The sequence below is a fragment of the Anabrus simplex genome, chromosome 7 (genome assembly GCF_040414725.1).
Source record: "Anabrus simplex isolate iqAnaSimp1 chromosome 7, ASM4041472v1, whole genome shotgun sequence".
Classification (NCBI taxonomy): domain Eukaryota; kingdom Metazoa; phylum Arthropoda; class Insecta; order Orthoptera; family Tettigoniidae; genus Anabrus; species Anabrus simplex.
Genome location: NC_090271.1, coordinates 242,757,434 through 242,770,082, shown reverse-complemented (window position 1 = coordinate 242,770,082; position 12,649 = coordinate 242,757,434). Strand labels below are relative to the sequence as shown.

The 12,649-nt window shown below is 38.1% G+C and overlaps 1 protein-coding gene across 1 annotated transcript in view; it reads left to right on the top strand.

Moving 5' to 3' along the window:
- LOC136877796 (solute carrier organic anion transporter family member 74D) overlaps nucleotides 1–12,649 on the top strand; it is a 134,653-nt gene that overhangs the window by 76,514 nt on the left and 45,490 nt on the right. The window contains exons 7-8 of the mRNA XM_068228748.1: nucleotides 3,182–3,319; nucleotides 8,298–8,462. Of these exons, the coding sequence (XP_068084849.1) occupies nucleotides 3,182–3,319; nucleotides 8,298–8,462 (303 nt within the window). The remainder of the gene's footprint in view (nucleotides 1–3,181; nucleotides 3,320–8,297; nucleotides 8,463–12,649) is intronic.

The window sequence follows — 12,649 nt, the reverse complement described above, 5'->3', positions numbered from 1 at the left end:
ATAGGGAAGGGCTAGGAATGGAAAGTAAGCGAGTGGAGCCTCAATTAAGGTACAGCCCCATCACTTGCCTAGTGTGAACATGGGAAACCATGGAGGACCATCTTTTGGGTTGGCAACAGTGGGGTTGGAACCCGCTATCTCCCAAATGCAAGTTGACAGCTATGTGATCCAAACCACGCAGCCACTTGCTTGGTACAAAGATCTTTTCGTTGTTGTTCCCAGCAAACAGGAATTTCCTACACTTGCATACAAGCGAGCGTACAGTTTCTTCAGGAAGATGTCCAATTTCTGTTTGTACTTACGAGACAAATGTCATAAATAAGAAAGTGGTATGTTCCTAGCTGTCAGTGGAGAGATGGTGTGGAATGACATCAGTAGATGAATAAGTTTGAGTGGTGTCTTTAAAAGTAGGAAAGATCACAATATGAAGATAAAGTTGGAATTCAAGAGGACATATTGGGGCAAATATTCGTTTATAGGACGGGGAGTTAAGGATTGGAATAACTTACCAAGGGAGATGTTAAATAAATTTCCAATTTCTTTTCAATCATTTAAGAAAAGGCTAAGAAAACAACAGATAGGGAATCTGCCACCTGGGCAACTGCCCTAAATGCAGATCAGTAGTTATTGATTGATTGTGTGATTGAAAATTACTTTCTTTTAAAAGACTGTGTTTAATTTACTTTATGAAGACTGTGCCTACATTTCTTTTTGAGAGACTGTGTTGATTTACTTTGTAAAGACTGTGTCTCAGTGGAAAATTAATTTCTTTTGAAAGACTGTATTATTTATGTATTCCATAAAGACTGTGCCTACTTTTCTTCTCAAGAGACTGTGTAACTTACTTCATAAAGACTGTGTCTTAGTGGAAATTAGTTTTCTTTTCACAAGACTGCGTGCTACAATTCACAAACTGTTACTCTACGAAAACTTGGTTTCAAGTCACGAGACTGTACTGTGATCAATTCAAACTGTCTTCGTAGAAACCTTAACATATTTTAAAGTTTGTGTGTGCTAAAACATTGCATTCACTTCATCATATCCATTACGAACATTACGAAAGACTATGTCCAAGGGACTTGATTTATTTCTTTTCTTTGAACAGTGATTAAGTGAAGTTGCACACAGTTGAACCTCAAGTCACAGAAGTTTCCAGATTTTGTGTTGCCTATAATTTCAAGTTCGTAATGACTATTTCATTTACTGAATGGTGCATTTTTCATCATCATCATCATCATCATCATGGAACTGTGATTCTGAATTTATTTCTCTGAAGTATTTTGCGTCCAACACTATTGACAGTGGAACTCGTGCATTTAACAAAAAGTGTTGTGCCACAACCTTCAGTGCAGTGCTGAGAGGAGTTCTATGATGAAGGGAGGAGTTCAGCAATGTGGGACGACGCCGACGCTGAAGGACGACAACCGACGCCGACACCGAGGTACGACACCCTTCTCTACATCTTTCTGGACACTCAAACTCCGTAAAGGTGATATGATTTATCTGTTTTTCTTGAATAAACTTCAAGTTTCACTTAATAAGACTTATTGCACTACCCTTCTCTCTCTGACTCTCTGAGCATGGACCGTACACGCCCTGGTGCCAATCCATGTTCTCCACTATGCTAAAGTATGGGCATTCCTGTTGGCAACACTGGAGATGATGTGTGCGTGCTATGGCTGGATCATCAAGAAATCATGCTGATGCCCCAGAAAACACTCCCGAATAACGCTACTCAATGAGGAAATGATGCTGGCTCATAGTGAGGTGGTGGTGATGGCATGACTGGAGGTCAGTGGAGTAGTGGAACCTGAACTACCAAACTTGCACTTACTTGATCAGGACGCTCATGCTGGTATGAATTCTCAATGCAACATTGCAGAACCAACGTATACCCAGTGGGTCCAAGCTTGGAACTTGTGAACCGGTTGATTGCATGGTGCCAATAGATGAGAAGGATTAACAAGCATCAGAAACTAGGGATGTAGACAACACACTCCAGAGTGTGACATCAGATGCCGAAAGATATCTAGAGACAGACTAGTTCAAGCAGCTCATGAGGCTGATCATGGAGTTCTGGGATATCTTCAAGATAACGGAAGGTGACTACGGGATAGGTGATGGGTTGTTCCAACACATTGACACTGGCAATGCAGCAATCTCTTAACTGACCACCTGGTTGTCATACACCTCTGGCTAAGAAGACTAAAACTGACCAGATTCTGAGTAACAAGAAGTATCAAAAGTATCTATGCACTTTCAACATTACAGAAACTGTAATCAGAGTCTCTCATTTCATATTTAATTATGATTTAAAGCAAAAGATTACATTGGTGTTTCTGCCTTACCCACAATTGGACTGGACCAGGAATGAAGTGGATTATATTTCTTGAAGTAGCATGAGAATCCAGTGGCTTAGATGGTGCTGATGACCAAATATGCACATTTCTTCATTTTAGAGTGCTAGTAGAAGGAATTATGTTTTTCTAGTCCACTCTGTGAAGATTCTTGGTTTCAAGAGAAGCACTTCCTCCAGTACTTTGAAGATCTTCATCGGAGCTGTTAACTTCTTTCATCTGTTTCTGAGCAAGTGCTGTCATCATCAGTAAGAACATCATTCAGACCTTCTTTACTGAGCTTGTCCAAAATACTTCCAATCTTATCAGCAATGTAAAGATCGCCTGCGCAAAGACATCGGAAAGTGAATTAAATTACGATTGCATTACTAAAATCTAATTTCAGATTCACCCCTAATATATTTAAACAACTAAATACTCCAAGAAAAAGTATAATAACACAGGTAAAACAAAAGAAAGCTACCAGCTATTTTCTTCAGCTCAAAAAATTCACACCCATTACAGGTAAATGATCATAATTTTCACAATGAACCTCTGACACAACAAGACATGGAAACACTTCATCTAGGAAAGGCACACCGGATTATTGATTGAGCTCACTGTCAAATTACTAAGGGAATTAGATTGAAGATTGCTCGCGAATGCTGTTTATAGTGAGAAATTACAACATTTAATTTTAATTACATTTCTTTTACATTTAAAATTATTCAGGTTTATATTACAAAAGAGTGAGAGATGAATGAACACTGTCATCCTGTGGTTCCTGAACCATTAAACACCCATGCTATTGGCTAAGTAATGCACTGTCACTTTCCTGTCTACAGGTTGGGCTCCCAATGGGATTGTTGCCTGTATACTGGCTCTTCTTATGGCACTTTTCCCTAGACAACTGCCACGCGCTAAACAGAGGAAGGCTCTCACTATGAAACGCACCTCAACTCCGAGGAAAATTTCCTTTAAAGGTAAGTCTCACACGTATCTTATGTATCAAATCATAACCTTTTTTGACAAATAGATTATACATTAAATGTTGTTTTTAAAATAAAATCCATTTGAGAAGCATTGTAAGATGTCGGTATTGGAAAGGAAAAGACAAGCGTCTAATGAACTTGTGAAAAGGAACATGTCACGGGATGAATACAATGGCAGGTCAGAGTGGGAAGAAGAGACAAGGACAATATCCACATCTGCATGAACACTGCCACTCAGAAACATTATCTGATCCTGTAATGATTAAGAGGAAAGTTCCTCAAGGCAGTATTGTTGGACCTCCATGTTTTCTTATATAGGATGAACCCAAACTGCACCGACAAATTTTTGGAGGTTGTTTAGGGATACCTTCTGAGTATGTTGGTATAAGGGACCTGTGATCTCCGGTGGTTCTTTACAGTGTAATTACATTTCGTTTGGTTTGTTGCCCCAGTTAGCTTTGTACATGTATTGCACTGAAAATAATAAATGCTAGTTCTTGACAAACGTTGGTGTGTTGGAATTTTGTCCCACAGGAGTTCTTTAACCCTTTCACTCCGGTCGACTGCTGTAGCAGTTGGGTGGTAGCTGTGCCGCGTACCCGGTGGACTGCTGTAGCAGTCGTGCAGGAGCCATGCCTCATAGCCGGTCGATTGCTGCAGAAGTCGCGTGTCTTTCGGCTGTTTTCCATTTCACTATGATAGACTGCTGGAGAAGTTCGGCCTTGGAGGTCTCTTGTGACTGTCTTTGGAGTCTATAATTAAGGCTATGATCACCAGATGACAGGAGTAACTAGTTCGAAGATGAAAGGAATGTGTCCAGTATGCTACTCACTTCGCGCCTAGTTGCTTCCCAGTGCTGACATGCTTGTGCTTTTTGACTTAACTTTCACTTTGAAATTGTGAAAGTCCTGATGATGGAGGAAAGATATACTCTGAAGGAAGCTCTTGCCCTCATATTGGGTAGTGACTTTGAAGAATATGACGATGAGTTATTTGTCATCTGATTCTGCTGATGGAACGACTTCAATTACACCTACTTCAGGCACATTTTCTACTCAAGTTACCTCTTCGTCATCTAAAAGGTCAGCCTACTTTGACGATTTGACTGAAGATGAAGATAGTGAGGATGAAGATCAGGTGCCCAAACCATCGAGCAGAAAACTAAATTGGAAAAAGGAGAACTTGAATTCGAAGAAACATAAGTTTGACGCAAAATGAAATGGTTCCAGATTGAAAAGTTTAGTAGACAAAGCTAGCAAAGTGAAAAGTTCTAAAAATATAATCATAAGAATTTCACCAAATGTGCATTTCAAATAAAATACTTTTAAACTGCGGAAGGGAGAGCAGAGCGAGACGAGTATTCCATACAGAGGGCTCATGTCCAGAGTGTCACACCACCATAGTTGCTATGCTGGAGTGAAAGGGTTAACAACAATACCGTGATCATGGTGGTCAACATTTTGAACAATACCTGTAGGGGAACAGTTCTGCATTTGGTACATACTGTACTGTACAGTACACTGACAGAACAGATTGAACACAATGTGACAAAAGTGTACTTGCTTCGTCTGATGTTTGTTGTATTACTCTGTCTTTTGTTTTGTACATTTCAATGAATATGTCAATCAATACTGATCTGCATTTAGGGCAGTCGCCCAGGTGGCAGATTCCCTATCTGTTGTTTTCCTAGCCTTTTCCTAAATGATTTCAAAGAAATTGGAAATTTATTGAACATCTCCCTTGGTAAGTTATTCCAATCCCTAACCCCCCTTCCTATAAATGAATATTTGCCCCAGTTTGTCCTCTTGAATTCCAACTTTATCTTCATATTGTGATCTTTCCTACTTTTATAAATGCCACTCAAACTTATTCGTCTACTAATGTCATTCCACGCCATCTCTCCATTGACAGCTCGGAACGTACCACTCAGTCGAGCAGCTCTCCTTCTTTCTCTCAATTCTTCCCAGCCCAAACTTTGCAACATTTTTGTAACGCTACTCTTTTGTTGGAAATCACCCGGAACAAATCAAGCTGCTTTTCTTTGGATTTTTTCCAGTTCTTGAATCAGGTAATCCTGGTGAGGGTCCCAAACACTGGAACCATACTCTAGTTGGGGTCTTACCAGAGACTTATATGCCCTCTCCTTTACATCCTTACTACAACTCCTAAACACCCACATAACCATTTGCAGAGATCTGTACCCTTTATTTACAATCCCATTTATGTGATTACCCCAATGAAGATCTTTCCTTATATTAACACCTAGACACTTACAATGATCCCCAAAAGGAACTTTCACCCCATCAACACAGAAATTAAAACTGAGAGGACTTTTCCTATTTGTGAAACCTGACTTTTAACCCCGTTTATCAACATACCATTGCCTGCTGTCCATCTCACAACATTTTTGAGGTCACGCTGCAGTTGCTCACAATCTTGTAACTTATTTATTACTCTATAGAGAATAACATCATCCGCAAAAAACCTTACCTCTGATTCCACTCCTTTACTCATATCATTTATATATACAGTATAAGAAAACATAAAGGTCCTATAATACTGCCTTATTACAGGGTCAGATAAAGCTTCGCCTACTCTAATTCTCTAAGATCTACTTTCTAGAAATATAGCAACCCATTCAGTCACTCTTTTGTCTAGTCCAATTGCACTCATTTTTGCTAGTAGTTATTTTGGTTAATGCATATTAAGGCTTTGCATTACTGTGTGTTTTGAGTTGTACATTTTGGTTATTGTATATTATAGGCTCTTTTGATGATATGAAGGCATTTTCACAGAAACATGGATCATTGGGGTACCTAACAAACCAGATAAATCATAATTACATTATTACTCTGTAACAACCCACCAGAGACCAAGGTTCTCTTCCCAGGAATACTGCAGTCGAAGTATGCTAGAGGGGATCCATTCTTTCCATGTGACAATATCATTTTCATTATCTTCAGTTCTGGGGTCTCTAGCAAGCTTCTTTCCAATCCAAGCTGCTATCGGATTTCCACATTCCTTATTTTATCCATTTTTGCCTTTTGTAGACAAGATTGGAGGAACTTCATTTCTGTTGCCTGAAGACGACTCTTTCTTGATCCAGTAATTGTTGCTGTTTCCAGACCATATGTAGTATGAATCAAAATGAGAAGGTGTATAATTGACAGGAAATAAGCTGTTAGACTAAGTGCAATGTTCTGAGCTGTCAGTGGAGAGATGGCGCGGAATGACCTTAGTAGATGAATAAGCTGGAGTGGACAAACTGGGTAAAATACTTGCTTACAGGAAAAAGAGTTAGGGATTGGAATAATTAATCAAGGGAGATGTTCGATAAATTTCCAACTCCTTTGCAATCACTTAAGAAAAGACTAGATAAACAATTGATTAGGAATCTGCAACCTGGGGTACAACCCTAAGTGCAGATCATTGATGATAATTAATGATGGTGATTGAAAGCCTGGTTTCCTTTCTTATCTTTAGTTATGAACAATTACAGAAATGCATAAATTACGTATTATACATGATATAGGCTTTTGGGCTTATGACGTGTCAAGAAAACAAGGTCAAACTTTTTACGTTTCACAGAGAACTTTGCTCCCCGTCTTCAGAAGAAAATCTCAACCGTCCACGAGGAGGTCTTCTGCAATAATGAGGGTTTGAATTTAAGAAAGCTTTACCATTGGAGAACTATAGTGGTATGCTCATTTGTTACCAGGTGGCTCGCTGTATGCTGGAAGCGTTGCAAGCAGGAACTGATGACAACAATTAAGCTCCAATTATATTCTATCACACCATGTGTTCTTGAGGAGTATCACAGAGGATATCAGACGAATCAAGGGTGAATGTGATAGAAGAAAATAGAAACTAATAAAATAAAATGAATGCAACAAGAGACACAGAATAGAATAGAACAGAGCTGAAGAATGGAAAAAAAGTATGTGGAAAAAAACCATAGGATGATAATGATGTGCAATGGTGTAAGAGGTGGAGGGTGGGGGCATAACCAGTGAACACAAATTATGATGATGATGATGATGCTTGTTGTTTTATGAAAGTATGTCATTAACACCTAACACATAGCTTGGAATGAACCAACTGCTGATGACAAACGTACCAATTTGCTGATGATGATGCTTGTTGTTTAAAGGGGCCTAACATCTAGGTCATCGGCCCCGTACCAATTTGGAAAATACTGAAATGAAATAACAATATAGAAAAGACAGGGAAGCAAACTACCTACATAAATCCTTAATGAATATCAATTAAGAAATACATGGTAGGAATCATATACCAGCCAGAAAAGTCCCAACTGGTGTCAGTAGTGCAACAACAGTGGCTCAAAATGGCAGCTCGTATTTTTCCCTGCCACCTGCAAGGTTCGGTCTGTGATAAAGTTTCTACGAAAATTGTGATGGGCCATTAAAAATGAGGCATGGAATGCTCAATGCAGGTGTTGTATTGATCCATGGCAATGCTTGCCCACATACAGTTTGGCGCTCAGCAACTGTTCTGCAGGGAGCTATATACAATCCTGATCTTGCTCCCAGTGATTTTCATCTCTTCTTGCACCTCAAGAAATTCCTGTCTGCCTGTCAGCATTTTCACATGCATGAAGAGCTGAAGACAAATGTCACATGCTGGTTCTATTCCCAGGTGACAGACTTTTACAACACCGACATACAAAAGTTGATCCCTTGATATGACAAGTGTCTCAATTCTGGTGCTGATTATGTTAAAAAGAAAATAGCTCCAACATTGTTGTATCAGGTGCTAATAAAGTTTTTCGTGTAACTATATTTCCTTTTGTTTTTAAATAGGGAAACTTAATTTCTTGATGGCCCTCATACTTTGATAATGGCAGAACAATTTTTCAATTATGAATTTAAACAGGGAAGTCAAAAGAGGATGAGTAAGATAAAAATGTAGCAACAAAATAAAACTTATACCATATCCCTCCTTGTTTCAGATTTCGGTGAGGCTGTAAAACGCCTCCTCCAGAACAGAGTGTTCTTTCTTAATACTATGAGCACTGTCTTCTTCATGTTTGGCTTCACTGGGTATTGGATCTTTATGCCCAAGTATATGGAAACCCAGTATGGACAGAGTGCAGCTAGCGCCAGCTTTATCTCTGGTTTGTATAAGAATGTTATTGTAATACATAGTAAGAGAGAAACATGAAAAGGAACACATAATAGAATACATAATATGGGAAGAGAGAGATATAGAAAGAGGAGACTATCCTTATTTGAATCCTGGCTAATGCATGTGAGATTTTTAGAATGAAAAGTGACATCTCAGTGGTTTGGGTGCCATATAAATTTGGAGGTCTTGTAGCTATGATCACAATATCAGCATTTACGAGCTTGTTTGCTTTCTTTTGACAGACTCAAAGAGCAAAAGATACAGTCATTTTCTACATCTTCACATAGACAGGTTCAATGCCAGTTCCACTACACCCATTTCTTCTCAGCCCCGACAAGCTTGTTTCTGCTTCCTAGGTTCATCGGCAGAATGAGCATCAACACACACTGAGGGTCCCCGTGTGGGTGGGGTTCCATGATATCCCCTGGGCCTCTCAACTTGGGAGCTTCCCTTGGTCAACTCTTGTTCTCCCGTGACCCCAACAGTATTAGGTTTGCAAGGCCTAGGATTACTTTTTTTTTTTTTTCTTTTGCTGATACATTCATTCTTCAAGGGACTGAAGCTCATCCTCTTTTCCCCTCTGCTCAGTATTAAGAGGATGGACTAAGCGAGTGGCTGTGTGGTTTGGGTCACGTAGCTGTCACCTTGCACTCAGGAGATAGTGGGTTCAAACCCCACTGTTGGCAGCCCTGAAGATGGTTTTCTGTGGTTTACCATTTTCACAGTGGGCAAATACTGGAGACATACATTAATTATGGTAACCATTGCTTCTTTCCTGCTCTTAGCCCTTTCTTATCTCATCACTGCCATGACACCTGTTGTATTTGTGTTAGTGCGATGTTAAACAAATTGTAAGAGAGGATGTTTCCCAATTTGTACTTCCTCTTGAAAATAATAATAACTGCCATCAAAACTTGTTGATATATCTTCAGTCTTGATGCAGGAAGTGTATGATAAGAGGAAAGCCAGATGAACACAGCAAACAGGAAGAATCATAATTTAGAGACGAAAAACAGGTGGTATCATTCTTAACTATTTTATTAGCTAGCCAACTTGTCTAAAGTACCTTGAGACTTAATACAGAGAAAGGAGGCTAGCAACTCATAAAAGAGAATGTCTCCTAAATGACTTACAGTAATATTCCTGCAAATACTTTCTAGCTTGGGTTACATCTTTAGAATTCTATACCTACCATGCCTTCCATCAATTGTGTGGTACATTACAAAGCTTCAGTGACCAGAAGAGTACATTAGCAGTCTTCATAGACTTTAACCCTTATAGGGCCAGCTGACGATATATCGTCAGTGACAATCCTTGCGAGAAAGACCACACTGGCTAAAAGGACCAGCTGGCGATATTTTGTCAATGGAATAAAAGGATATCTGTAGGCCAAATATTTCAACACATGAATATTATGACACTATATTAAGTGTCTTGAAGATCTTTTTGGACTGTTAGATTAAAATTTGATTGAGTATGAGAGTTAAAGCATGAAATAAACACCAACAAGTACAGTGCAGTACATCTAATGCAAAGTGCCACCTTGCGTTCACCAGCCTGCGCTAACTTATCGCCAAGCTGTGCTGTCTGCTGTTGCCGTTTCATCATAAACCATCCATGGCAGCAAGTAACATAATGCACTCTTCTCAAATTTATTGTTTGTGTGTTTGTTTGTTTGTTTGTTTGCTACCTTATTTATGGTATCTCCTTTCCAGAAATCTCATAAATCTAACAAGTCATCGTCAGAGTTCTTGTTGAATTATGCCTACAATTCGGAACTTGTCATACGTTTATGAGAAACACTCATTATTTACAAAGGCGATGGCTGTGCACTCGAAACAGAAAACAACACTCAAAATAATTATCCACTTGGAAAGGAGATACCATAAATAAGCAAATAAGCAAACAAACAAACGATAAAACTGAGAAGAGTGCATTAGGTTACTTGCTGCCTAATGTCATATTATTATTATTATTATTATTATTATTATTATTATTATTATTATTATTATTATTATTATTATTATTATTATGATTATTATGATTATTATTATTATTATTATTATTATTATTATTATTATTATTATTATTATTATTATTATTATTATTATTATTATTATTATTATTATTATTATTATTACCGTGTTTTCGTGGAACAGAAAGAGGTGAAAGAAGGTGCTGGGTGGAATGGGTCTATCTACTGTATCAAAGATTAACTTAAAACTTTAAAATTGAAGGTTATATTTATTTTCAAATTTCAAATTTACAAGCTTCTTCACTAGGTGAAGAAAAGAAAGATCAGGTACAATAACAATCTTGATACAAGAATTGAAAAACCTAAGAATAGGGAATTTAACCGATTTGGGCTTCAAGTCCCTAATTTCCAAACTTTACAACATCGCCAATTAGCGTTTACATAGACAAGAAGAAATCTCCCAAAACAAGAGCACCTTGCTCCAAAGGTTACAAATACGGCCTTCCAAAGGCAACCCTCAATATTACAGCAATCTCAGAAATGAGCTTACATGCTCTCTAACATTAACCAAGGAGACTGCGCTCCCAATTTCTTACAAAACCTTACAAATTTCTGGCCTCTCTACGCCCAACTTGCAATATTACAATTTAGTACACAGGGGTAATTATACCCAAACTACTGGCCTTCGTGGAAAAGAAAAACAGGTTAATTTATTGGCCCGAACACAAAATGAATGGAGGCGTACACTTGCGGTCCTAGAAAATTAAACATAAAACCCTAATTGGGCTCTTGGCTCGATGATGCAGAGGCTAATCCCAAGCTACTGAGGTGACTAGAATGAAGGTTAATTAAACGCTTTACAGAAAAGAGAAACAGTTACAAAATCGTAGTCACCTCAAACTAAGTTGAAGGGGCACTCGAGAGGGTAACACACTCTCTATCCCCAATTTACAGCTAAAGACTTTATGAAATTTTACATTAGCTGAAAGAAAATTTACATTTTAGAAAACATGTGGTTACATAGTTAGAAATTCAAACCTTCCCCTCGTGTAAGCCTGCGGAGGTAGCTACAGAGAGATATGACAGGTGGCCATTACCTTGGCTGATGAACAGCCTGGCGAAGAATGAGGTGCTCCGCCTCCTGTCTTAACGCACACACTCTCAGAAATTCGACGATCAAAAGACAAGGTAGCCTGAAAAGGCGGCAGCTTATATATGTGAGGGGATGGTTCGAGAGGGTTCTGATTTAAATCCGGACACACCCTCTCATTTTTATTGGGTAAACCAAAAACCTACAAGAAGCCAGTAATTGGCTGAAAAATATTTACAGAAAATTAGTGATTGGGCAGATTCAAAAATTGGCAGAATGAGAAAGAAGTGTTGCAAACCTTGAAATAACAAAATAAACGAAAGTTAGTTGAGAAAACATAATGACACAAAACTTCCTTAAATCATTAATTCTTTTACCTTGCCCCAGAGTGCATTTCCTCAGTTTTTGTAATGACATTTATGGAAAAAAGTTCAAACTTCTTGACGTAAACCACAACAAACCCAATAAATACAGACAGTTTAGGCAACTTCACAATAACACAATTACTCCATAATTCAATGGTGACATCTTCTGGTCAATGTCCAAACTTCACGCCGCACATGTTTCAAGATTTGTATGAGAGATAGTGTTCTTTAAGGCGCTCCTTTTAAATGCGCGGGCTTGAGGTGTACCTCCCGGTACAATTATTATTATTATTATTATTATTATTATTATTATTATTATTATTATTATTATTATTATTATTATTATTATTATTATTATTATTATTATTAATCTTTAACCCTTATAGGACCAGCCGAAGAACTGTGTGTACCATATTCCAAGAAGGATGCCATGGTGTGTGCATTGCAAAACATACTTGTAAATTTTTTGTAAGTGTGGAAAACAACTGGAAATATTTTGAAACATTATTGGGTCCATTTCAGTGTGTTATATTGTAGGTGTGTATTGGTGTTATTCAGAGGTTCTGGCTTTGTATCTACAAAGTGTAGGCAAACAATGTGTGCTTATTGCTGCACTGTGTTTTAGACTTCAAAACAAGTTGACAATAACAATATTTTGTTAATTAATTTCAATCCAAACTCAAATAAAATTTGTGATAATACGGAAAATGAAGTATTGAACATAAATAATACATTTGCCATCAATA